At 51.2% G+C, this 21,786-nt stretch overlaps 7 protein-coding genes and 3 non-coding genes across 11 annotated transcripts; 7 read left to right on the top strand and 3 right to left on the bottom strand.

Moving 5' to 3' along the window:
- Nucleotides 1-283: 283 nt before the first annotated feature.
- NCU07309 (guanine deaminase) lies at nt 284-2,562 on the top strand. Its single transcript, XM_957374.2, has one exon. It carries the CDS (start codon nt 829-831, stop codon nt 2,410-2,412), a length of 1,584 nt encoding a protein of 527 aa, XP_962467.1. The 5' UTR covers nt 284-828; the 3' UTR covers nt 2,413-2,562.
- Nucleotides 2,563-2,731: 169 nt separating this feature from the next.
- NCU15189 lies at nt 2,732-2,805 on the top strand. Its single transcript has one exon. It is a non-coding gene; the product is annotated as a tRNA-Asn (tRNA).
- A 136-nt stretch (nt 2,806-2,941) lies between these two features.
- Nucleotides 2,942-3,960, bottom strand: NCU07310. Of its 2 annotated transcripts, XM_011395938.1 has the most exons (3): nt 3,607-3,960; nt 3,097-3,505; nt 2,942-2,975 (listed from the first exon to the last, which is right to left on the bottom strand). In XM_011395938.1, the coding sequence occupies exons 1-2, from the start codon at nt 3,711-3,713 to the stop codon at nt 3,121-3,123; spliced, it is 492 nt and encodes a 163-aa protein (XP_011394240.1). In that variant the 5' UTR covers nt 3,714-3,960; the 3' UTR covers nt 2,942-2,975; nt 3,097-3,120. The 2 variants fall into 2 exon arrangements, with proteins under 2 accessions (XP_011394240.1, XP_011394239.1); XM_011395937.1 differs by having other exon boundaries at nt 2,945-3,505.
- A 736-nt stretch (nt 3,961-4,696) lies between these two features.
- Nucleotides 4,697-5,515, top strand: NCU16852 (hypothetical protein). Its single transcript, XM_011396124.1, has one exon. It carries the CDS (start codon nt 4,878-4,880, stop codon nt 5,331-5,333), a length of 456 nt encoding a protein of 151 aa, XP_011394426.1. The 5' UTR covers nt 4,697-4,877; the 3' UTR covers nt 5,334-5,515.
- Nucleotides 5,516-5,623: 108 nt separating this feature from the next.
- On the top strand, nt 5,624-6,976 carry NCU07311 (hypothetical protein). The gene is made up of 3 exons (XM_957376.3): nt 5,624-5,969; nt 6,027-6,268; nt 6,332-6,976. Exons 1-3 carry the CDS (start codon nt 5,778-5,780, stop codon nt 6,507-6,509), a joined length of 612 nt encoding a protein of 203 aa, XP_962469.1. The 5' UTR covers nt 5,624-5,777; the 3' UTR covers nt 6,510-6,976.
- Nucleotides 6,977-8,274: 1,298 nt separating this feature from the next.
- Nucleotides 8,275-9,858, bottom strand: NCU07312 (hypothetical protein; the record flags this gene model as incomplete). Its single annotated transcript, XM_957377.1, has 1 exon — nt 8,275-9,858. The coding sequence occupies one exon, from the start codon at nt 9,856-9,858 to the stop codon at nt 8,275-8,277; it is 1,584 nt and encodes a 527-aa protein (XP_962470.1).
- A 4,587-nt stretch (nt 9,859-14,445) lies between these two features.
- NCU07313 (chromosome transmission fidelity protein 18) lies at nt 14,446-17,909 on the top strand. Its single transcript, XM_957378.3, has 2 exons — nt 14,446-17,091; nt 17,163-17,909. The coding sequence occupies exons 1-2, from the start codon at nt 14,594-14,596 to the stop codon at nt 17,656-17,658; spliced, it is 2,994 nt and encodes a 997-aa protein (XP_962471.3). The 5' UTR covers nt 14,446-14,593; the 3' UTR covers nt 17,659-17,909.
- A 192-nt stretch (nt 17,910-18,101) lies between these two features.
- Nucleotides 18,102-20,788, top strand: NCU16851 (hypothetical protein). The gene is made up of 2 exons (XM_011396123.1): nt 18,102-18,820; nt 18,884-20,788. The coding sequence occupies exons 1-2, from the start codon at nt 18,247-18,249 to the stop codon at nt 20,647-20,649; spliced, it is 2,340 nt and encodes a 779-aa protein (XP_011394425.1). The 5' UTR covers nt 18,102-18,246; the 3' UTR covers nt 20,650-20,788.
- Nucleotides 20,789-21,097: 309 nt separating this feature from the next.
- Nucleotides 21,098-21,189, top strand: NCU15188. Its single transcript has one exon. It is a non-coding gene; the product is annotated as a tRNA-Glu (tRNA).
- Nucleotides 21,190-21,698: 509 nt separating this feature from the next.
- On the bottom strand, nt 21,699-21,769 carry NCU15187. The gene has a single exon. It is a non-coding gene; the product is annotated as a tRNA-Gly (tRNA).
- Between the last annotated feature and the right edge of the window lie 17 nt (nt 21,770-21,786).

Here is a 21,786-nt window from a genome sequence, read left to right as displayed (position 1 = left end):
CAATCGGGCAAGTGACGCTGATCAGAAAGTTCAGGGGATGAATGCCAAAATCCGATGATCTCCGAGTGGTTGGACGCACCAGCAACCGTTGGTAGGCTCGGATCGGCAGCCGGCGCTGACCGCACTTTAAAGACAGAAATCAAGGGACCGGATCCACCGATATACTCGATAACCTATCGCGTATCGGCGGTAGGCGGGTATGTAAAGAAGCAATGAGGAACACGGTGAGGTTCCTAGAGAGAATCGGCATGGTAAATGTTTCGGCTTTAATCGATGTTGATTGGTGATATGGCTCGGTAGGGGTAATAGCCATTTGACGCTCTTATCACCACCAACCAGCCTGTTGTTTCCGACGACTAAGACAGACCTATAAGAATCATCTTCTCCCCGAACTTTTGTTCTTTCCTTCCTGGCTACTGGGGGGCTTGATGCGATTTCTCATCGCTATATGTAAGCAATACACTAGAGAGGACACGTTGTATGAAAGCGCACACAGCAGCTCGCACCTGTCAGAGTTCGACTTGCATCTACTTAATCGTCAGACCGTTACAGCCTTCACTTGAGCCAGACCCGTCGTGTGCAAAACCGAGAATCCGGCTTCTTTCTGTCAGCCGCGCATAATAAGGGCATCATTGGCAATTGCTTCGACCAAGTCTCATCCATCAGAAAAGCCGAACCGGGACGGCTCGAACAAGCACATTGAGGGTCTGAGCGCAAGGTGCCTTAATCTGTATCCTTCACTTCCCAGCACGGTACCTACCTACATATTTTGGGGAAGTTTAAGAGACATCGATCCTCCTCAGCTATACTACACACAACGCAGACATCATGGGTTCTCAGGAACAGACAACCCTGGCCGCCCGGAATCAGCTCTTCTACGGCACCTTTATTTACCCCAAGACCCTGACCGACCTCGAATATCTCCACAACACGGCCGTTGCCGTTGACCAGAATGGCACCATTGTTGCCATCGAGCGAGACTTTGATCTCTCCCAAGCCGCCAGCACTCTATTCCCACGCCTGGGCTGGGCTCCGGACAGCGTTTCCATACACTCCTCCTTAGCTTCCCATAACCAATTTTTCTTCCCCGGCTTCATCGACACTCACCTGCACGCCCCGCAGTACCCCAATGTTGGTATCTTCGGCAAGTCCACTCTCCTCGACTGGCTCGAGACCTACACATTCCCGCTCGAGGCTTCGCTCTCAGACCCGGCCAAGGCCCGGACCGTTTACAACCGCGTTATCCGCAAGACCCTGAGCCATGGCACCACGTGCGCCGCCTACTACGCCACCAAAGACGTCACTACCACCAACTTGCTCGCCGACCTGTGTCTGCGCGCCGGTCAGCGCGCCCTCGTCGGCCGTGTGTGCATGGATCAGCTGTCCCCGAAGTACTATCGCGACGCCTCGGCCGCTGACTCTGTGGCCGCCACCCGCGAATCGATCACCTACATCGAGTCCATCGATCCGACCGGCACCATCGTCCGCCCCGTGATCACCCCGCGCTTCGCGCCTTCGTGCTCGGCGCCCCTGATGGCCGAACTAGGCAAGCTAGCGGCCGAAACGGGTCTCCCTGTGCAAACGCACATCTCGGAGAACGAAGGCGAGATTGCGCTGGTGAAGGAAATGTTCCCTGCCAAGAAGATCGGAGCGAAAGGGGATACCTACACGCACGTGTACGACACCTTTGGCCTGCTGACGGACAAGACCATCCTGGCGCACGGCGTGCACCTATCGGAAGAGGAGGTGCAGATCATCAAGGCAAGGGGAAGCAAGGTCAGTCACTGCCCGTGCAGCAACAGCGCCCTTACGAGCGGCGCGGCGCGGGTAAGGTGGCTGCTGGAGCGCGGCATCGAGGTCGGTTTGGGCACGGATATGAGCGGCGGGTATAGCCCATCAGTGTTGGAGATGGCGAGGCAGGCGGCGCTAGTCAGCCGGCATGTGGCTATGGGGTGTGCGCCGGCGAAGAAGGAGAATAAGGGGGAGAAGGAGAATAAAGGGGAGAAGGAGAGTGAGGCGGAGACGGAGGGCAAGACGAATGAAGACGGTAATTCGGAGAAGGAGAGCAAGGCCAATCAGGCGAATAAGGACGGGATAGATAGGGAGAGGGCCAAGCTGACGGTGGAAGAGGTGCTGTATCTGGCTACAAAAGGAGGAGCGGAGCTGGTAGGAATGAAAGGGAAGGTGGGCGGGTTTGAGGTGGGCATGGAGTGGGATGCGCAGTTGATTGGGTTGGGGAGGGACGTAGTGGATGGGGAGTATGAAGATGAGGAAAAAGAGGAGGAAGGGAATGTAGATGTGTTTGGGTGGGAAAGTTGGCCGAATAAAGTGGCCAAGTGGTTGTTTAACGGCGACGATAGGAACACGAGGAAAGTTTGGGTCAAGGGGAGGTTGGTGCATGAGAGGAAGTAGACTGGGGTATCGGGTTTTCTTCTTGGAGTCTTCTCAATATTTCCACACATCGGATACCATGGGGATAGCATGTGTTTTTTTGCATATGGATATGGCATAAATCATGATGGAATGAATTCTATGAGCTTTGATGAGCAATACAATAAGATATTTCATCCTGATTAGACCCTTTCTTGAATTCGGTGGTTCTGGTCGTTTGCTACCGTGTGTTGGTGAACTGAGCCATGCGCAGCCGAAGTTCACATACGTACCCCGTAAGCTACTATTGTGAAGGACTGACTATGTAATGACTTGAGTGGGATTCTTTCTCAACAATTGATCCCTCGTGGCGCAATTGGCTAGCGCGTCAGACTGTTAATCTGGAGGCTGTAAGTTCGATCCTTACCGAGGGAGCAAAAGTTATCTTTTTGGCAATTTTCCCTTTTTCTCCTTCTGGGCATATGTTATTTCTTTTTTTCGTTTTACAGGTTCCATCATGCCAATTCCCAGCTTGACTCGGGTGCCTCTTGCTTTTTGGTTTGAATCATCTTTTTGTTGTTCAATTTCGCGTTCCTTCTCACGTTCTAGCCAGGCATTGCCATTAGTACGATGAGCTGTTATTATGATTCTTCTTGAATTCCGCATTCATTCATCAATAATCAAAGCCATACCAAACTCCCGTATCCCACTTCATTGAGAACATACCTCTTTTCCCCTCCAACCCCCTCCTCATGTAACCAACCACCGATCAACCGCCCACCCGGTCGTCACCGCAAACACCGTCTTGTGCAGAATATCAAGTATTTGCTCGTCGACCGGCCACGTCCACGGCGGCGCGCCCACACCCGTCCAGTTCTCCAGCGTCTGGTCAATCAGTAAGCGGACCCCGACAAAGATCAGGTCGGCAAACGGGCCTCGGATCCCGTTCCAGCTCATCAGCGCCCGAATTACGCCCGCCGCTGCTCCTTGTCCGTAGTGCATCGCCATGTTGAGTCCCCAGAGCTGCGTGTCGGTCGAGGCGCGCACGGAGATGAGCCGCTCGAGGGTGCGCGCGGGCACGTATGAGTTGGGACGAGAGGTCAAGAGTTGTTCGGACTTTTCGGCAAGAGTCATCCTGGATTTGGGAAACGGTTAGTTTGAGTTGGTTGATAGGGGAGATGTGTCTTTGGTAGGAGTTGACGGAAGCTGAGGCGGGAAGAGAGTGTAAGTGCGTACATGGTGACGCCAACGAGACCGGCGCCCAGGCCGTAGAAGATTACGGAGCTGATGGGGAGAGAAGAGGTCACCCGACTAGGAGTGGTGCTTCGACCAGGACCGGACATGGTTGCGGTTGGCTTCGTCTTAGTATTGGGTGAGCAATGTTTGTGGTTGCGATCTACTATCGTGACTGTACTACATAGATTAGGGGATGCTTTCGTTGCTTGTTTCTGTAACTGTCGCGAAGAGGCGCAGAGATAGGATAATACTGCGAAAGTATGCGCCGAGAATCGTTTAATGAGTATAGATGTCTCTTGATTTCGATGATTAAATCAATGACTGAACTCAGAAGCTTCAAGCGAGACACTCTCGTTGTTGGTGTATTGCTTGTAAAAAGTGACGGGAACCTCTATGGCTTTTGGCCCCACATTACCTGGTTGTGATGAAGTCATCGCCAACATTTTTGCGGGGAAGATGCCCGCTCATCAAACATTAGACCGGGTTAGGGTTGGAGGCGAGGGATCACGCCGCATCATTTAAATTCGCGTTCGACGACGAAGGCATTCGCAAACTTTGAAAAGAACGTATTCAAGACAATACGACGGAAATTCAATGAAGATTCATATGAACGCGCTTGATGAGCCTTTGTATCGCCCCTTCGTTTGTTAGTTGGTTTCTACGAAAGAGCGGTTTCTCCCCACGTGGAGCGTCAAAAGCATGGCTTATCTGTCCCTGACAGCTCATTAAATGAATACTGGTGAGGAGCCGAACCTGATGCTGGGTTCCTCCTCCAATGTATGCAACTATTCGGACGAAGAAGAGGGGAGGGGTCGAATATCTATCTATCTACCGGTGCTAAATTCGCCCGTCTTATCGCGGATCGCCGGCCTTGACTAGGTCATTGTTAATGCAGCTTAAACGGTGTTACGAATGGTGGAGAAACAATAGAGAATTACTAACAGAAGTTGCCAAATACTAACCAAGTGCCAGCTCAACCTAGAGCTACCTACTACCTACTGCACGTCATCACGTTGCTGTCTCCATGTCGCCGCTAGTCTCAGCCGCACACTTCGCTTAAGTTGCACCTTTGCAACATTCCCCATGTTGTGTGATTGGGATATTGATGGCAGGCCGTTTGACGATGCTATTTATATTTCCTTTCAATACCAGCTGCCCAATCAGCGGTATGTGAAAACGCCAAAGATGCGTGTGGGTGCTCCAAAGAACACAACTGCCCAACTGCGGAGATACCACATCACTCACACACACACACTTGACACTCCGAGGGGATGAGGACATGGTGTGCCAATTCTTTCAACGCTTCCCACAATGGTTTCTGCCGTCGTCCTCAGTTCATCTCGGCCTTCTCGGCTTGGAATGAATATACAAGAATATATACCACAGAATCCGGCAATCTGGAAGTCACGTTAGCAAATTGCCAATGCCCAAATTCACTTTTGATCTTCCATCATCTTGAGCTAATGCGGGCTGCTCCATCACAGAGGGGAAGAAGATACTCACAAGATCAGTCACAAAGAAGATCCTATCCGGAAACCGAAAGAGGTGCTGCAGGGAAAAACTATCGGCGTTGTGTAACAGGGGACCTCTTTCAGCTCCCAAGCGAGACCGGAAGTTTCAAACGACTTGGCGCTCTCCTCCACGAATCGCAGCTTTTTTTCTCCTGGTCGTGTTACCTAAACCACCCCCGTCTACCACGCAGAGCGCTCGCCAGTATGGCATTATAGGCTTTGTACTGCCGTCACTCTTCATGGCCCCCCCTTCGCAACCATTATCTAGCCAGAACCGGACAGCAGGGGGTGAAGAAAGGGTAGAGTCATCCCTCACGTTGCACTACGGTGTGTGTGCCCGAAATCGAAAGGCGGGAGGGGAGGCAACCAATTGGCGCTATGAGTGGCTTGACAATGAGGAGATTACAGTGCTGCGGGCTGAAGGTCTGAAGAAAAAGATTAGAATAAGAAGGGCTGGAAGGTAGGTTGCCGTGCAGCTTGCTCTTTGTTTGAATAAGAGCTGATATCACAGCTCTGTTTTCTCTGTTTTCAACTAACAACCCGAATTTTATTGTGATACGCGAACCAGTGTCAGGATTCAACCACCGAAATTTTAATAACTTGGATCTAGCCACCGATCGATATCGATATCAAATAGCCCCAAGAGGCGCGAAAGACAAGATGGCGTCGGTTCGTGGACTCACCGCTGTTGGAGTCCCTCCATTTCCATCATGGCTCCTTTACATTCGGATCGCCATCCTCGTGCTCTCACTTGTTCTTCTGGGGGTTGCGGCGTGGGCTGTCTCGATGTTTGCCGGAGGAGGGTCTGCGGCTTATGGATATACGGGCGCTAGTGGGATGATGATCTTTGTGGTATGTGACTCTTTTTGTATCAGGAGTCAGCGCAAGAGCTAATGCCGGTTCCTTCAGACTATTTGGAGTCTTGTTGTTTACGGCGGCTCCCTCGGGCTCCAGTTTGGAGCGCCACACCTCTTCTATCGCATCGTCGGTCTTATTCTTTACAGTCTCGCAGTGATCTTCTGGCTTGCGGGCTGGGCGTATGCGGCAAGCCAGGCAGCTCTCGTGCTCGACTATTCTAGCGGTTACTACGGTGCAGTTCATGACTATGGCTCGGCCTTGGCTGTGTGCGCTGGTCTAGGTGCCGTTGCCTGGTAAGCTTTTCCCATGTCCAAAAAGCTTTCCCTTTTTTGGTAGGGCTAACGGTATTGCCACAGGGTCCTGTCAATCATCGATCTTGTCTTCTTCATCCTTGCTTGCGTTCGCGAAGCTACGGCGCCAAAGCTCAGCCAGGCCGAACTTGGACAAGTACAGCCAACCGCCTCCGTTGCGCCCGCCACTGCTAATGAGCTTCCTCCGCAACCGGCATATTCGCAGCAGCCCTATGCGACATAATAGACGGACGAAACGGACGAGTTAGAACACCTGTATAGGATATTAGCTTATGGGACTTGGAGTTGTCACCGGGTACTACGTTGTTCTCACAGGGGATGGCTTGATGGCTATTCGCTCACTATGGCAACTGGGCGTTAATCGGGGTGCCTTGGAAGAAAGCGGTTCGATCGGAGTTTGGTGAAAGAGGAATCACCAAGAACGTTCACTCTTTCTCTTGTCAGTTTCCATTTTTGTTTTGGGAGATACCATAGTTATCGGAAGCGGGCGCGCGATGTTGGACGATCTTATAGTGTCACTCTCACACAAAGGGTGACACTTGTCTAGGAAATAATACATGAGTGATGGCTGCTTTGATATCACGACAGACACAATCATCCTGGAAATTCGGAAACGACGACGTAAAATTCCAGAAGCGTGGTGGTTTCAAGAGCCGTCTAGAATGAAAGAAATGTCCCATGTTAGCAAAGATTCATCTTTGATGCAAGTCGCGAAGCGAGTTGGTTATCAAATCGACGAGTGGTGGAAATCAAGTTCCCTCCGGGATGGGAGGATAAAACACACGATTATTTGGAAGGTAGGTGCGATACAAATTGCTTTCTGTAATGATGCGCCAGCGAACAAGAACCGACGACTAGAAGGCACCAGTGACCACAGCTTCCCTCCTACCTTCCAATCACAGATGCACTCAGGACACCCCGCCGTCATTCGCCAACTTGAGGCTGTACCTGCATCCGTCATCATCTGCGTTTTTCGTTTCCCCCCTCTAACTTCAATACTCTCCAGTGCACAACAGATTCGCGATACTTACCTCCTGGACACGACACAATAGCCTTGTCCCACCTTCCGACAGATCCGCGATCTCTTCATAATCTCAGCACACGAACTACTTGTTATGGAGCTCGTCTCTGCTGTCTCTCTATGGCCGAATTCTCTGGAGGTTACTAACCTGTTGGCGTGCGTAAAGCCGCTCTCTCCAGCGCATATCTTCAGCCATGGGTCGAGAGACTGCTATATAACAGACAAGCTACGTCCTCCAGGTCATAATCCGTTGATTAATACTTTCCGGCACTTTGTTGCTACCTCAACATACATACCCCAAGGTTTCGATCACATCAGACTAGCAAACACAACAAGCATCAGCCACAAAACCGCTATATTGTCTCTCCAACGTCGACACCTCTTCTGATGCCAATTTAATCAATCTTCAGAATTACTGCTGAGGGCTTCCTCAATCACACAAGAGAGGGAGGACGTTGAACATGTGCGACACGTGAAAGCAGAATGGAAGAGCTACCCATGTGTGTGACTACTATGTCTTGTCATTTTCCTATCCCTTCCCAGCAGACCAGGAGGATTGATGGAGCGATATTGCAATCTAACACTGCAGATATGCTGTACGACGTTACTGTGTACCATGACGAGCCCGTTCATGTTAATGACCTATCCGCTCGTCCCTTACCCAAGGCGCACGCAGGGGCGAGGCACGGGTGCTTGTGCACGCCTAATCATGGAGGTACGTCCAACGGTCTTTTTCCATACATCCACCCTCCTTGTCCCGCCAAAGCCCGCCATCTTCCTTGTATCCATCTAGGCGCGGAAATCAAAAGCCCCCGCAGCCAAAAACAACTTCTCATTCCCATCTACTTGCCAAAAAAACAAATAAAAAAACGCCTCGCTGTGAAGTGGTATCCTGTTGTGTGTAAATGCAATGAGAGCGAAAACCGAAACCAAATTCCTCCCGATCGAACGACCCTCCCCAGGCTAATCAGTAGAACTGGTTGAACTGATCCGTCTGCTGACCATATGATCCGTGATAGTTTCCATGGTTCGGATCGCCGGAGCTTTGCTCGCCCGTATCCATAAACATATTACCCATTTCTGGACTCAGGTGAAGATCGGCAAAGCAAATACTCGGCGAGAGTGGTTGAGATGTGCTTGGGAGTACCGCATCGTGGCCCGTCCCTGGCAGATGATCGTCACTAATCATAAAGTGTGACTCTCCTCCAGTGAAGTCGACACCCTCGCCTGGCCAGGGATACTCATTGAAGTTGCCAGCGGAAACCGCATCCGGATTTCCAGAAGCATTGGAATAATCAAGAAAGCTAGGTTCACCCTGGGCCTGGCACCACTGAGCGAAACTTGGATTTGTGGGATGGTTGGGGTTGGCCTGCTGTTGCTGACTTTGATGGTGATATCCGTCGAATGTTGGCACAGGAAGACCATCAAGTCGAGCGTCCTCAGCCTGCTCCAATTTGGCCTCACTTGGGTTCTGGTCCATCTCCATCGCCATCTGAGGATTCTCAAGACAGGATCGCACCGGCCATGACGCTGCAAGTTCCTCGAGCGTACGTTCCTTCCGGCCTTGCGAGGCCATTTTCTGAAGTCGCTGGGGAAGATGAGCAGTCTCCGGCACAGGCGGCCTGTAGGGTAGATTCGTACCATTGCCCTGGAGAGTAGACGGGCCCGCATTGTTCTCGCCCAGTTGTCCAGATACCCTTGCCTGATACCTGTCCACCACGTTCCCCAGTGATTGTCGGTTATGTTGGACCTCCCAAAGCTTGTGTTGCAGTTCCTGCATTTTCTTCTCCATGTCCTGCAACTCCTCGGCGTACTTATCCTCCTGTTTGACTGTCTTTTCGTACTTATCCTTTGCGTCTTGTAACGCCTTGGCTTCCTCTGTCTGTTGCGCTGATCCCGTTGTCTTGCCAACCTGAAGGGCCACCGACTCAGCAAAGTCGAGTCCGAGCGGGACGAGCTCCCCACTCTCTACCGCGGTCTCAAGCTTCTTGCGGTATTCTTGTGTGTCGACATCCTGACCTACCGGGATTGGCTTTCGGACCCAGATGGGCGGGTCAGGGGGAAGATCGCCTCCCAGACCATGATCGATTAGTTTCTGCTTGGCCTCCTTGTACATCTTGTAAAAGAGTTTGAAGTTGTACTCATATCCAGTAACGGCATTGTCCAGTTCGACAACGTAAAGGGCCTTGCGAATACGGGAGCGTTTTGCCGACTGGTTGTTGCGTGCACGCTCTCCTTCATACTTGGCATCAGCATCGCTCTGCAGGGGCGTCGGTTCAGGAAAGGGCGATGGAGTGTCTGCCGGCGTGGAGACAAACGGAATGTTTGGATTCATGTTGTTGTTGTTGTTGTTGTTGTCAGGGTCGAGGGAACGTCTCAAAAGGGACTTCTTTGCTCGTCCACCCTTGGCAGAGGCTTTGGTCGTTCGCTTGTTGACGCCCGAGCCTGGTCGTGGACCGAGTGGTCCACTCTTTCCACCTTGCCGTGGCTGGCCTTCGCCTCCGTCTTCTTGGTCCCGAAAATCGGGAGTTCCCTGGTTCGCTGTCGTCATCCACCACCTACTGGTCGCTACATGCACGACGGGCGTTCGAGGGCTACCTAAGGACTACTTTGTTACTGCTTGTTAGTTTCTCCACGGAGGTCACAAGCGTGCAATATACTGGCCGGCCTTGTACAGTGGATACTAAAGGCTCGAACAACAAAAGGGCTTTGGCACTATGGAGTAGAAAAGGAAGAAGGAAGTAGTAGCATACGAGATTTGGCTTGATTTGTCAAGGACGGCAAGTCCGGCCACAAGCTCCAACGATGTTTGTGCGCAACCGCGACTGTTACGCCTTCTTGATAATATTCCGTGGAGGGAACCGTATACAGCGTATACAGCCCGACTGTTGGAAGTTAAGAATGGATATGGTTGTGCAAAACGGAGTACTGTTATGTGTTTTCCTGCCTTGTCCAAGAATTGGATGTTAATCTTGGCTGCGCAAGTGTGTGTGTGTGTGTGTATGTGTCGTGGATTTCCCCGTATTCTGCTGCTATGTGTGGATATGGCCGACGACAATCGTGATGGGGATGGTAGTCCGTGTCGGGATCCGATATCTACAAACTTGATCCTGCCTTGATTAGGATATTGTTCCTTATTCAGCCAAAGAGGGGAACAATTTCCTCAATTAAATACCCCTTGGAGAAATAGATTTGTGGCTCACGTCTGCAGCCTGCTATGGCCCATCCACCGGGATATATTGTAATTGACGAGCCCCCGGTAATGTGTGTTTGAAGGGGGCTGAGTCAACCCCTTTTAACCCGCTGCTTTTCGTTGATGTGGAATGCGTGCGTGCGTCGATGGGCGAAATGATGGCCGTAATGATACCACCGACCACAACCTTCGTTGGGAAAAAACGACGGGGGGCCTCGAAGGGGACAAAATACCAGCGATTGAAGGCGCGCTCGTTTGTATGTATGCTTCACTCGTCGGGCTATGGGTTATTCACTCGGCGGCGATCGGTGTTCGATATGGAAATTTCTTCTTGTCCAACAGGTAGGTGGTGATAAAAGGGGGGTAGCGGTCCGGTTCGACTTGCACGGCTAGGTGACTAGTGAGCACGAACGATGGGGTAATGGGACAAGATAGGGCTGGGTGAAGTGGCGGATATTTTGCCCCTTTTGTTCGTTACTTGGTTGTGCGCCTACCCCGTTCGTTCGGTTTTCCCTACTCGCTTGTTGGTGAAGTTGATGACTGTGTTTTTGACCGGATTAGTATTTCTCTGGTTGGTACTGTAGGTCAAAGGTTACTTCACGGATATCCGTATTTTCTCTCTTGCGTGCTCCGCCGTTACACGCGGGACGGGTGGAATTTTGGTTGGTGTAAGGGAAGTGGCTAGTCGTGAGTGAGAGACTGCGACTGTGTGTGATGAACTAAAAGTTACAGGGGCCAGGATAACGTTAAAAAGGAAAAGTACGATGAGCGGGGAATGAAAAGAGGTTGTTGAAAGAAGGGTAATGAGATCAGGAAGGAAGAAGGACGGGAAAGAATATTAGAGGTGAGTTAGCCGCACCACGTACACGCGCTTCTTCCTTGTGTCCCTTGTTTCGTTTGTAAGAGGGTAATGTGGCTGTACGGCGCCTGTGAGGTGCGTAGAAGTCAAGAGGTTTGATGTGGTGAGTAGGACGTAGGGTTCCTACTTAGGTTTCTACTCCTTACTCTGGTGGAAGTGGGAGTGCTTAGTTTGTTTGCTTACGGCCAGTGATTCCCTCCGCTATTTTAATGGACTGGCAGGAGGCTGGCTGGTGTCCGGTTGTTCGTATTGCCCTTACGGGTAGGTTCATAGACAGCAGTAGCAGTAGGTGATAGGTCGGCAGACTAACCTTGATAATGCTCAAGCTGCGTGTCTGTCTGTGGACTGCGTGTGTGTGCTGTTCAACTGTGACGATGGCACGAGCTTGTGTCGTCTGTCCTCTGTCCTCCTGTCCGCACACCGTCTGTTGTCCCTGATGGCCTATGCTGGGTCACCTGTGTTGAGGGTGGCGCCGTCTTTATTCAGCACCGCCGCCTGTGTTTTTCTGTGAGTCTTCTAAAGTTAGTCTCTTTTTGTTCATCCGGATGAGCAGCCACCAGATTCTATTATTGTTGTATATGAATTGGCCTTCCCCTTTCTCTCACCCCTTGTACTCTTCTCCTGATGACTTTCAGTAAAGGCCGAAGACGGATGTCACGTCGCGCCGGCACGTGGGGGTGCTAGGTGCGAGAGCGGAGGGTGGCGAGTGAAGAAAGCTTGGTGAGGTTGAATGTTCCCTACTCTGCTCTGTGCAATGATCCCACGGAAATGAATCCGATGTTGTCTGAGGAAACTATTCCTGGGAAGGGATTCTTAAAATATACTACTCACAAGGTCTCAATGAATTATTGGTTGATAATTTCCGACTGGCTGGTAAACCCGGGGCCAGGGCCAGTATTTGTAGACGAGTTACTTTGTTTGGTGTAAGCCAGTATGAGCACCATGTCTCGAGACAAGCGTACTTGGGTTTGGCTTGGTAAGAGCTGACGAGCAACGCTGAGCACGTTCTTTTCTAGACTTGCTGGAGATAGCGAGTGCGGTCGAATGATCGGTATAAATCCAGATTGCACAGAGAGTGTTGCTTCGAGATATCGAGGGATTGTTGCTCAGGTCAGTAGAAATGATCACATGTACACCTTATCTTCGAAAGGTTATGAGTTGTTTGAATGTCAAATCTCGGCTGCGCAAAGTTAGAAGGCATGACTTTTGCTGCAAACGTTTCGTTGGATCAGTGTTTTTTCAAGAAACGATAATCCGGCAAGGTTTAAATGCTTGACTCGGGCACGAACGCAGGTAGCCAAAGATCGTCCTCGTGCAAGGACGAGAACTGGAGCAAAGGAGGGAAACGCCCAGAAAGCGGTGCATGACTGGAAGTTCAAAGTATTTCACATGCCTCTAACAGCCAGCCAGCCGGCTATCCCACCTGTCAATCGAACAGAATGACGCCTAGAACTGAGTGAAGTGTACGGCAAACGAAACCACATGACACCAACGGGGCGATGTTTTGCGGCGATGCCGGGCGGTGCCGATGAACTTCAGATGGATATCATAGAACGAGGAGATCTCCTCTTGCGAGCAGGGGCCCTAGGCAACAGTCATGTGGTTGATGTTGAACCCCGTTCGTCCAGGCTCGGGGCTTTCTGAATCTCCCCGACCACTAGGTCATTGATAATCTGACAACCGTGTCCCGGAGGCCTGATGATATGGGATGAAGCTGCTCCTTATCCTCAGTTTTCCCGCATTTTCCGCCTTATCAATAAAGTCTGTCGTGAGAAGGGCCCAAGGCTTGATTAGGGAGGCGAAATATGGAAGCAAATGGTGAGGGATTGGAAAAGCAAACCGAGCGAGCAAAAGCTCCAGCGCCGCGATCCAACCTTGTTGGGAATTTGATGGAATGTATGGACCTCTGTCGAGCTCGAGACTAGAACCGCGGCAGGGTTGCTGATAGCATTTGTCAAGATTTGACAGCCTTGCCACTTGACGGTCAAGCACCGGGTGGGTTGGCAGGATCAGATGGCCAAGGGCCCAGCCACTGACGATATGGTGAGCATTCTTTTCGTGACAAGGCCCAAGAAGAGACGGAAACCGTAACTCCAGGACAACTTTGCCAGGAAGCACCTCTCTAGACTGCTCCAAGCGGACGCCTCGATGAATCGCACGAGAAGCTGACTCGAGAGGCACACCAAGGGGTAATTCGAAAGTGCTCAGCTTCCCAATTGATCCTGATATACCGTGTTAGAATCTCTCAACTTCCTAGGAATAGATCGCATTACTTTACCACATATTACACAACGCTCTTGGTTCTCCCAGAACAACCAGGTGTTGACAACCAAGGTTTGGGGCCTAGCTTGGCTGCGAAGTCCGAGGCGTAGCTGGTGCGGAAATTGATGGGGTGATGTGCATAGCATCAAGTACCAAGTCAGTAATGCCAGATCTCTCCTCGACGATCATTTCATCGGGGTTTCTCTGTCCTGCTTTGGCCAAACGCTGGACAGGAGTGTCGTGAAAGAGCAGTCGGCTGTTGGTTGTGCCGGCATGCTGCTGCTGGGCATAAGGAAGACCCTGCCCATTGCCCCATGGATCTCAAACTAAAAAAAGGCTACCAAGATGTGAAGAGAGACTGGAAGTACAGCGAATGAATGAGCCCATTCAAATGCGTAGCGCAGTTGAAGGAAAGGGTGAAAAGGCTAGAAGCACTGCATCATCGCGCTTCGATACATGCTGCTGTCTCCTTATCGCCGATAAGAACCGAAAGGTGAAGTGGTACCGCTTTAGAGGTACGTACTGGTACAAGTACCTTACTAACTGTCTGTTCATACACTCTGGCTTTGATACCTACGTTTTTACCTGTTAAACTGATCAATTCCCTCAGACTGTCTGGCACCAAATCTCCTATTGTACCGTCCTGTTTCAAGCTTCAAAAAAGCATATTCCCTTACTCCAGAGCTCTCCAACCTGTTCTGGCTGCTAAAGGGGCTCCTGGTTGAACAGATATGCACAGACCCATTGATGCCAAGACCCATGAACAGCGTTCTCTAATTGAGACGCGGTTGCTCGCAAATCCACTAGCAAAGACGCGTCTGATAGCTGGGCTTCCCCATAATCACCCAGTGAACGATAGGGCAATGCGAGCTTCGCCATCTTCTTCGCGGTTTACGAGAGTTTGATTTCGGCGAACTGTCCCTTGATATATGCATTTTCTGCTATCAAAATCAGACACTGATCGAATTAACGATGCTACCGCCCTCGTCACCCATCGCATTCCCCTCCAGCCCTCCCCCCCCAACCGCAAAACGACCTCGCGACTCCGATGGCACAAAGTCCGCAAAACCCCGTGCTCTGGGTGGCTTCCTTGCCGACGATGACTCCGAATCCGACGACAATGACAAGGTTTCTCTGGAACGATCCCGTAAGCGACGAATGCTACAGCACGATATCCAGACAGATACCCAGACAACCGAGCCCCCGCTTCTCAGCCAGCTAGCGATCGATGAAGACCCCGAGGAAGAAACCGAACGTTACGAGCGCCTATTCGGCACAAGGACAACAGCCTCGGCACTCCCTGCGACTCTGCTCAGCGACTTCCTCAACACACCGTCCTACCGCATCTCGACATGTTCCGGCAAATCCATTCCTCTCCGGGAGCGCAAACCGACAACACCAGTCTCCTACGAGACAATGGTAGCAGCAAGATCGCGCACAAAAGAAGGCCGAGCCAAAAAGAGCTATTACGGAATTGACATCCACGAACTTATCGACAACGCAACAAAGGAGATTGCCGAGGCGCACAAAGTGGCCGCCACGGCTCCCATCACCCCTCCAACAAACCCAGACAGACCTGTGCGATCGGTCGAAGAACACACAACAAACACCAAGAAGCAGAAAAAGAGCCTATTATGGACAGAAAAATACCGTGCCCGAACATTCATGGACCTCGTCGGCGATGACTTGACCAACAGGCAGGTGCTTCGCTGGCTAAAGCGATGGGATCCAATAGTATTTCCACATTCGGTGAAAAGTAAGCCTACACGGCGACGTGGCGTACAAGGGCAACAGCAGCAGCAGCCAGAGGAGGAAAAACCACACCGGAAAATCCTCATGTTGACGGGCCCGCCGGGTTTGGGGAAAACGACACTAGCACACGTATGCGCGCGACAAGCCGGCTATGAGGTTTTGGAGATCAATGCCAGTGACGACCGAAGCAAGGATGTGGTCAAAGGGCGCATCCGGACAAGTCTCGGAACGGAGTCAGTCAAGACGGTAGAAAACAAGAAGCCCGAGACGGGCAAACAGCAGAAGATCGCTCGACCGGTATGTGTGGTAGTTGATGAAGTCGATGGTGTCGTTAGTGGCTCGGGAGGGTCTGGCGAGGGCGGTTTCGTCAAAGCCTTGATCGACCTGGTGCTCCTTGACCAAAAAAACAGTTCTGGGGCCGGGGCCTCTTCTGCCGCTGGCCGGAAAAAGAAGAAGGGGGATGACTTCAGACAGATGAGACCTCTTATCCTGATCTGTAACGATGTTTATCACCCATCGCTTCGGCCGCTACGCCAATCAGGCCTTGCTGAAATCATTCATGTAGGCAAGCCCTCTGTAGAGGCAGTGGTCACTCGTCTCAAGACAGTCTTTGAGAAGGAGGGTATCCCATGCGAAAAGGATGCTGCGCGCAAGCTCTGTGAGGCCGCATGGGGAATGACCAGTGGTATCGATGCCAAGCGAGGAGCCGAGGGCAATGCCGAGGGTGATCTCCGCGGCATTATGGTCGTAGGAGAGTGGGTTGCCGGCAGGTTACGCGCAACCATTACCAGCACGCCGGTTCTTACAAGGCAGTGGATTGACCAGAACATCGTCCACGATCTCGCTCACGGTGGTGGAGGTGCCCGCGGTCTAGGTCGCGGTGGCGTCAAAGAGATTGTGAACCGTATTTTCCAGGAAGGCGGTGGCTTCCCCACGCCACTTCTATCACAAGCTGAGCAGCCAAAGTATGCAAAGCACGAACAACCACAGACACAGCTCGGTTTTTCAGAGCAGCGGAAGAAGTACGCCATGGCGCGGTTAAGGGAGATGATTGACACGAGCGGCGAGGTCGACCGTATCATGACCGAGATCTTCAGCGAGTATCCCAACCGCGAGTTCAATGACGACTCCTTCCTCACCAAGCCTGACTCGGCGTATGAGTGGATGCACTTCCACGATACATGTTCAACGAGGCTGTACTCCAGCCAGGAATGGGAGCTAGGCCAATACATCTCCCAGCCACCGTTAGCATGTCATCACTTGTTCGCCTCCCCTAAACGACATCAGCCTCAGAACACCGAAAGGAAATGGGGTGACATGATGGAAGAAGCCGAAGCACCTCCGTTGCCCTTTAGCGGTCCAAGAGCAAACTTTGAGGCACACGAGGCCGAGAAGGTGAACAGAGCAGCGTTGCAGGGACTACAAGGGCAACTACCTCCTAGTCTTTACCGTCTGTTCCGTAGCCCCGAGGATATCTCCACGTATTTCCTGCCATATCTGGTCCGTCTGGTGTCTCCCGATGTGAAGCCCGTCGTAGTCGGTGGCAGCGACAAGAGCGGGGCGGTAGCGAGTGTGAGGAGGGAAGGCGAGAAGGCTATGGTCAGGAGAGCGGCTCAAATACTAGCTGAGGTTGGCGTCGCTTTGCAAAAGGGCAAGATTGAGCCGGATCCAGCAGTTGGGCAACAGTACCGGACACAATGGGTTTATCGCATGGAACCGTGAGTACACAATCGCTTTTTTCTTTCTTGTTTCTTTTTAATTGGTGCTAACTTGGTGTTCAACGAAACAGAGACCTCGACACGCTCGCAACCTTTGAGACAGCGGGCGCCCTCGTCCTAGCCTCCCAAGCGCCAACGCGATATGCAGTCCGCCAAGTTCTAGACCAAGAGCTGCAAAAGACCATCGCAATACGCGAGAACGCCGCCAGGCAAGCGCGCATGAACAACGGGCAGACTGCTAACTCTACCTTCAAGCCTCACGCGGCTGCTGCTCCTTTCAACGCCATGGACTTTAACGCTAACAAGGAAAATACGGCAATGGTGGCCGATCAAAAGGAAGTTAAAAGAGACTTCTTTGGCCGTGTGATTGTGTTGGGTGAGAAGAAGGGGAATGCTACCGCTGCCGCTGCCGCTGGCGGGGGCGATGGTAAGGAAAGCAAGAGGAAGGGGAGAAGCGACGTGGCTGGTGATGAGAAGGACATCAGGGTGTGGGTCACCTATCACGAAGGGATCAATAATGCTGTTCGGAAACCGATCTCGTTGGAGGAGTTCATGAGAGGGTTCTGATGTTATTGGGTTTGCGCTTCTTGGAGAGGGTCGCTGTCCGCTGCCCCTTTAGATCAACTACACGACATGCTGTGGTTGACAGGTAGTATTCTTAGCAATGCAGACGCGCTGGCATTCCCTTCTTGGATCTCTCTTCTCCTCTCCTTTCATCAGCTGACGTGGTTTTGGGCTGGTAAGGCTGGAACCGAGTTGGGGCCCTTTTGGGTTGCTTTTTTGCTCTCTCGCAATTTGTTTTTATAATTCCCTTTTCCCAGTTTTGTGTTCATCGTAATTATTTTTGTCTGTTGCGTTTCCCCATTTTCCGTTGTTATTGTTATTGTGAGCTACGGCCAACGTCGCATCCCTGTCAAGAGATGCATCTGGGCCCTGGCAAGCCTGGGTATGACGCTGTTCGCGCAGCCCAAACAGTGGCCCCCTTCTTCCCGGTATTCAGTGACAGCGAGGCTCGCGGGCGGAAAACAACAACCGCCTTCGTCATCCATCCAACTATTTACATCCGACAACCCCTTTGAATCGCCGCTGTCTTCTTAGTATACATTCTTTGTTCCGACTCTTCGCCACACACACACAAGACTCTCACCAGACGTTATGCATGTGGTCGACATGGATTCGGCAATGTCGCCTAACTGCCCGTGCCAGGATGGCCCACTTGCAAAAGCAAACAGTGCCGTCCATGTGACACCTCACCAGCTCTGCGATCGGTGCTCAACAGTCGTGCAAAAATCTGCAGTTCTCCAAGAATGCTTCCGTCGACTGGATGAAGGCGATCAGCGCAGACAAGACTGGCGCCGATGCGAGATCTTTTACCACAGCCAAGGCGTGGAGGAGCTAGCCAAGTCGAGCCAGGCGGGCTGTCATATGTGTACCATAGTACATGGATCTATGGCAAAGTCGGCGGCTCAAATACGCGAGCATGGGCCTGTACTGGTGAAAGTAGGCATCGAGCCGTTGCAGGACGAGATCATTGATAATGATAGCTTGTCTATGCGCTTCGGCATTCTCACAGTTGAGAAATGGAAATACTATCGTGTTCAAGCCGGCTGGAAGGAGGAAGATGGGACAGCTCTCATATACACTGGAGGGCCCTTGGAGGCGGACCACCTGTTTCGCTACGGTTGCACTCGCCAACTGACTGTCAACCTTTCCATTCTTTTGCTCAACGGTAAGGCAAATGCTACACTCATCCATATCATCCATCTTAACAAGTTTTTAACCGACGTGACAGACACACATTTTCTTCTTCCCAAGGAGGCAAGGGGATATCACTTGTCTCGCGGGCCATCAACAGACGCCCCCGAGACCTTTGAATTTGCACGATCCTGGCTGCGGGAATGCATCACAAACCATGATGAATGCAATGATCATGGACCCGAGATTTCGAGATCTGATGACCTTCCGACCCGGCTGATAGACATCGGGGAAGGTCCCGGGCAGCTGGAACCTCGCCTTTTCTACCCCTCGGCTTCCGCATCTTCACCCGACCTGCAATACATGACAGTCAGCCACTCATGGCACGCAACTGGAGTGACCGAGAAGCTCACAACCGAAAATGAGAGCCAATGGCTGCAAGGCATCCCGATAGAGAAGCTCTCCCCGAATTTCCGCGATGCGATGACGATAACACGGCGACTCGGTTGTCGCTATCTGTGGATTGACTCGTTGTGCATCATCCAAGACTCTCGAGAGGACTGGGAGAGAGAAGTACTCACCATGACCAACGTATACGGGCACTCGACATGCAACATTGCGATGGTTGGCCAAGCCGGGGACGAGGGTTGTTTCCGGAAAAGAAATCCATTGGTAGCCTTTCCTTGCCGACTGCACGAGGCAGATGGTAAAGAAAGCCGCCTCTATGCTTTCATCGAAGGATCAAACCGAAAGTTCAGTCGAGGCCCTGAAGAGATAGTGGGATCCTTTCCTCTTCTCAAAAGAGGTTGGGTAGTCCAAGAGGCTCTGTTGTCGCCCCGGACAATCTTTTTCGGCGACCACGAGGTGTACTTCCATTGTACAAAACAAACAATGTCCGAATCCTGGCCTGTGGCGCTTGACCCGCATATACGCCATTTTAATCCCAGATTTTTGGGATTCAGCAAAGTCAGAGGGTTCCGGGAATTCGGCCAAATCTTCGAACAGAGTTGGAAGGAAAAGTTCAAGGGAACTCAATTCGACATCAAGGATGAGCGAAGGGCAGCCATGGCGGCAAAGAGCTTCCTGAAACGCAGTCGACAGCTGCGTGCCATCTGGAACCGGTTTTTGCTATACTATACCGACACCAATTTGACATACACCACTGACCGATTGGCGGCGATTATTGGAATTGCGGACGCCGTCGAAAACTATACGGGGCTCACATACATCCCCCAAGCCGGCGCTTTCAAGGAATTCTTGCCCCTTGATCTTCTCTGGTACAGGAACTTCCGTTCCGTTGACCTTCTATGGCGCAAGTCACCCACGGGAACGAAGGCCCCTTCGTGGTCTTGGGCTGCAAATGAGGGCGATGTGCTTTTCGACGAGAAATCGTGGCTGGAGGGCTCACACGACGATTTTGAGTACATGGGTCTACTCCTTGACGTGTCAGTTCCGCCTGCAGCCTCGACTTTGTCACCAGGCATGGGGTCGGAGGTGGTCATCAAGCTGAAGACCCTTGTCAACCGCCAGACCGCGCTTGGGTTGGGAGTTCGAGAGCCCCCAGGTTTCTGGGTGGAGTATCTCCCCAAAGCGCGTCTTCAGGTTGTGCTTGATGAGCCCGTCGCAGATGGAACTACCATCTTTTTCATCGTTGTGCTGCGGACACGCACGTGGAACAACTCTGGCTATGACAAACATGTGTCAGGGTTGATTCTGGTGCCAAAGGATCCGACAAGTGAGGAAGATCCTCGGAAGGCGTTGCATAGACGTGTAGGATTCTTCCGTATTGCTGAGCCGGCGAACGTGGGTGGTATCCTCGATTTCTTTGCGGGTTGTCCAAAGAGGGAAATTTGCATTTGTTGAAGCCACGATACCACCATAGATCATCATTAACATTGGAGGAGTTGTTCATTTTGTCGGATAGATAACACCAGACTAGGAAAGCATAGCATTGATGTTCCTTCTCCATTTTCAAGGGAAACTCGGTCATCTCCTCGGCATACTACAGTGACCTTGTTGCGTCCCGTCTAGCTTCGCGAAAGAATACGTAACGAGCGGTATCTGGTATCACCTTCCGTCTACTTCCATCCATATTCATTATAGTTGCCCATGCATCCACCACGACTTGATTACTAACAAAGCAGCAAGGCAATGACCCTGAAAATCTTTATGACGACCCTTGAACCCATCAAGATCCACACCACCAGAAACCGCCCCCACAACAAATTTCAGGTATTCTCTTTGCATGTTAGTTACATAAGCACCACCTTTAAGCCCACTTCTAACAATCAATCGGACCATATCAGTTCAATCGGGTATGGTGTAGCGGTAACATCGTTGACTCTCACTTCTCAGGAGTGACTGCTCTCTCAACAGCCCCGGGTTCGACTCCCGGTATCCGAGTCTCAATATCTTTTTTTCCTGCTTCGACATGTACGTCTTTTTTTTTTTTTTTTTTTTTTTTTTTTTTTTTGTGAAAACGTTGTTTTCAAGATGCTTTCTCTTCTTGTCAATTGTGGCGTATGCTATTGATTATGTCCTCGCTATTTTGTTTTTCTTCTTTCTTTTTTCCTGCTCAGGGACGTGAAAGGATGGCCAGTTGCAACATGATGTTCAATATTTGTCTCATTATCCATGGTTGGATTCATTACCTGTAAAAGCGAAGACATTGCTTTGTCATTCGACTGTCGTAGAATCGCAGGGTCCAACCTAGTGCAAGCGCTATTCTTGTCTCGAGTGATGAGCGTTCTCAGCGGAGAAAAAAGAAAAATAATTACGATGTCATTTTGACTTTATTTCCTTCTCTTGACAGGCTAACAAAACAAACTCTCTGACTCCCCGACACTACTGTCTCTGTGGAATCGTCATCTTTCAAAGCGGCAAAGGGAAAAAATGCAAAAAGAACAATATCATGCGCCAGCCGCGAATCGAACGCGGGGCCCATCGATGGCAACGATGGATTTTACCACTAAACCACTGGCGCTTAATGATGTCAAAACG

This window comes from Neurospora crassa, linkage group IV, assembly GCF_000182925.2.
Source record: "Neurospora crassa OR74A linkage group IV, whole genome shotgun sequence".
NCBI classification, from domain to species: Eukaryota; Fungi; Ascomycota; class Sordariomycetes; order Sordariales; family Sordariaceae; genus Neurospora; species Neurospora crassa.
The sequence above is the reverse complement of the archived record's forward strand: the minus strand, read 5'-3'. Positions and strand labels throughout refer to the sequence as shown.

Bases quoted from the DNA above. Each gene is read 5' to 3' on its own strand.
- NCU07310 (XM_011395938.1), bottom strand. From the start codon at position 3,713: ATGTCCGGTCCTGGTCGAAGCACCACTCCTAGTCGGGTGACCTCTTCT. The intron at 3,506-3,606 runs GTACGCACTTAC...TCCCAAATCCAG, and splicing joins GGTCTCGTTGGCGTCACCAT to GATGACTCTTGCCGAAAAGT.
- NCU07309 (XM_957374.2), top strand. From the start codon at position 829: ATGGGTTCTCAGGAACAGACAACCCTGGCCGCCCGGAATCAGCTCTTC.
- NCU07311 (XM_957376.3), top strand. From the start codon at position 5,778: ATGGCGTCGGTTCGTGGACTCACCGCTGTTGGAGTCCCTCCATTTCCA. The intron at 5,970-6,026 runs GTATGTGACTCT...CGGTTCCTTCAG, and splicing joins GTGGGATGATGATCTTTGTG to ACTATTTGGAGTCTTGTTGT. The intron at 6,269-6,331 runs GTAAGCTTTTCC...GTATTGCCACAG, and splicing joins GGTCTAGGTGCCGTTGCCTG to GGTCCTGTCAATCATCGATC.
- NCU07313 (XM_957378.3), top strand. From the start codon at position 14,594: ATGCTACCGCCCTCGTCACCCATCGCATTCCCCTCCAGCCCTCCCCCC. The intron at 17,092-17,162 runs GTGAGTACACAA...TCAACGAAACAG, and splicing joins TGGGTTTATCGCATGGAACC to AGACCTCGACACGCTCGCAA.
- NCU16852 (XM_011396124.1), top strand. From the start codon at position 4,878: ATGAGGACATGGTGTGCCAATTCTTTCAACGCTTCCCACAATGGTTTC.
- NCU16851 (XM_011396123.1), top strand. From the start codon at position 18,247: ATGCATGTGGTCGACATGGATTCGGCAATGTCGCCTAACTGCCCGTGC. The intron at 18,821-18,883 runs GTAAGGCAAATG...CCGACGTGACAG, and splicing joins TTCCATTCTTTTGCTCAACG to ACACACATTTTCTTCTTCCC.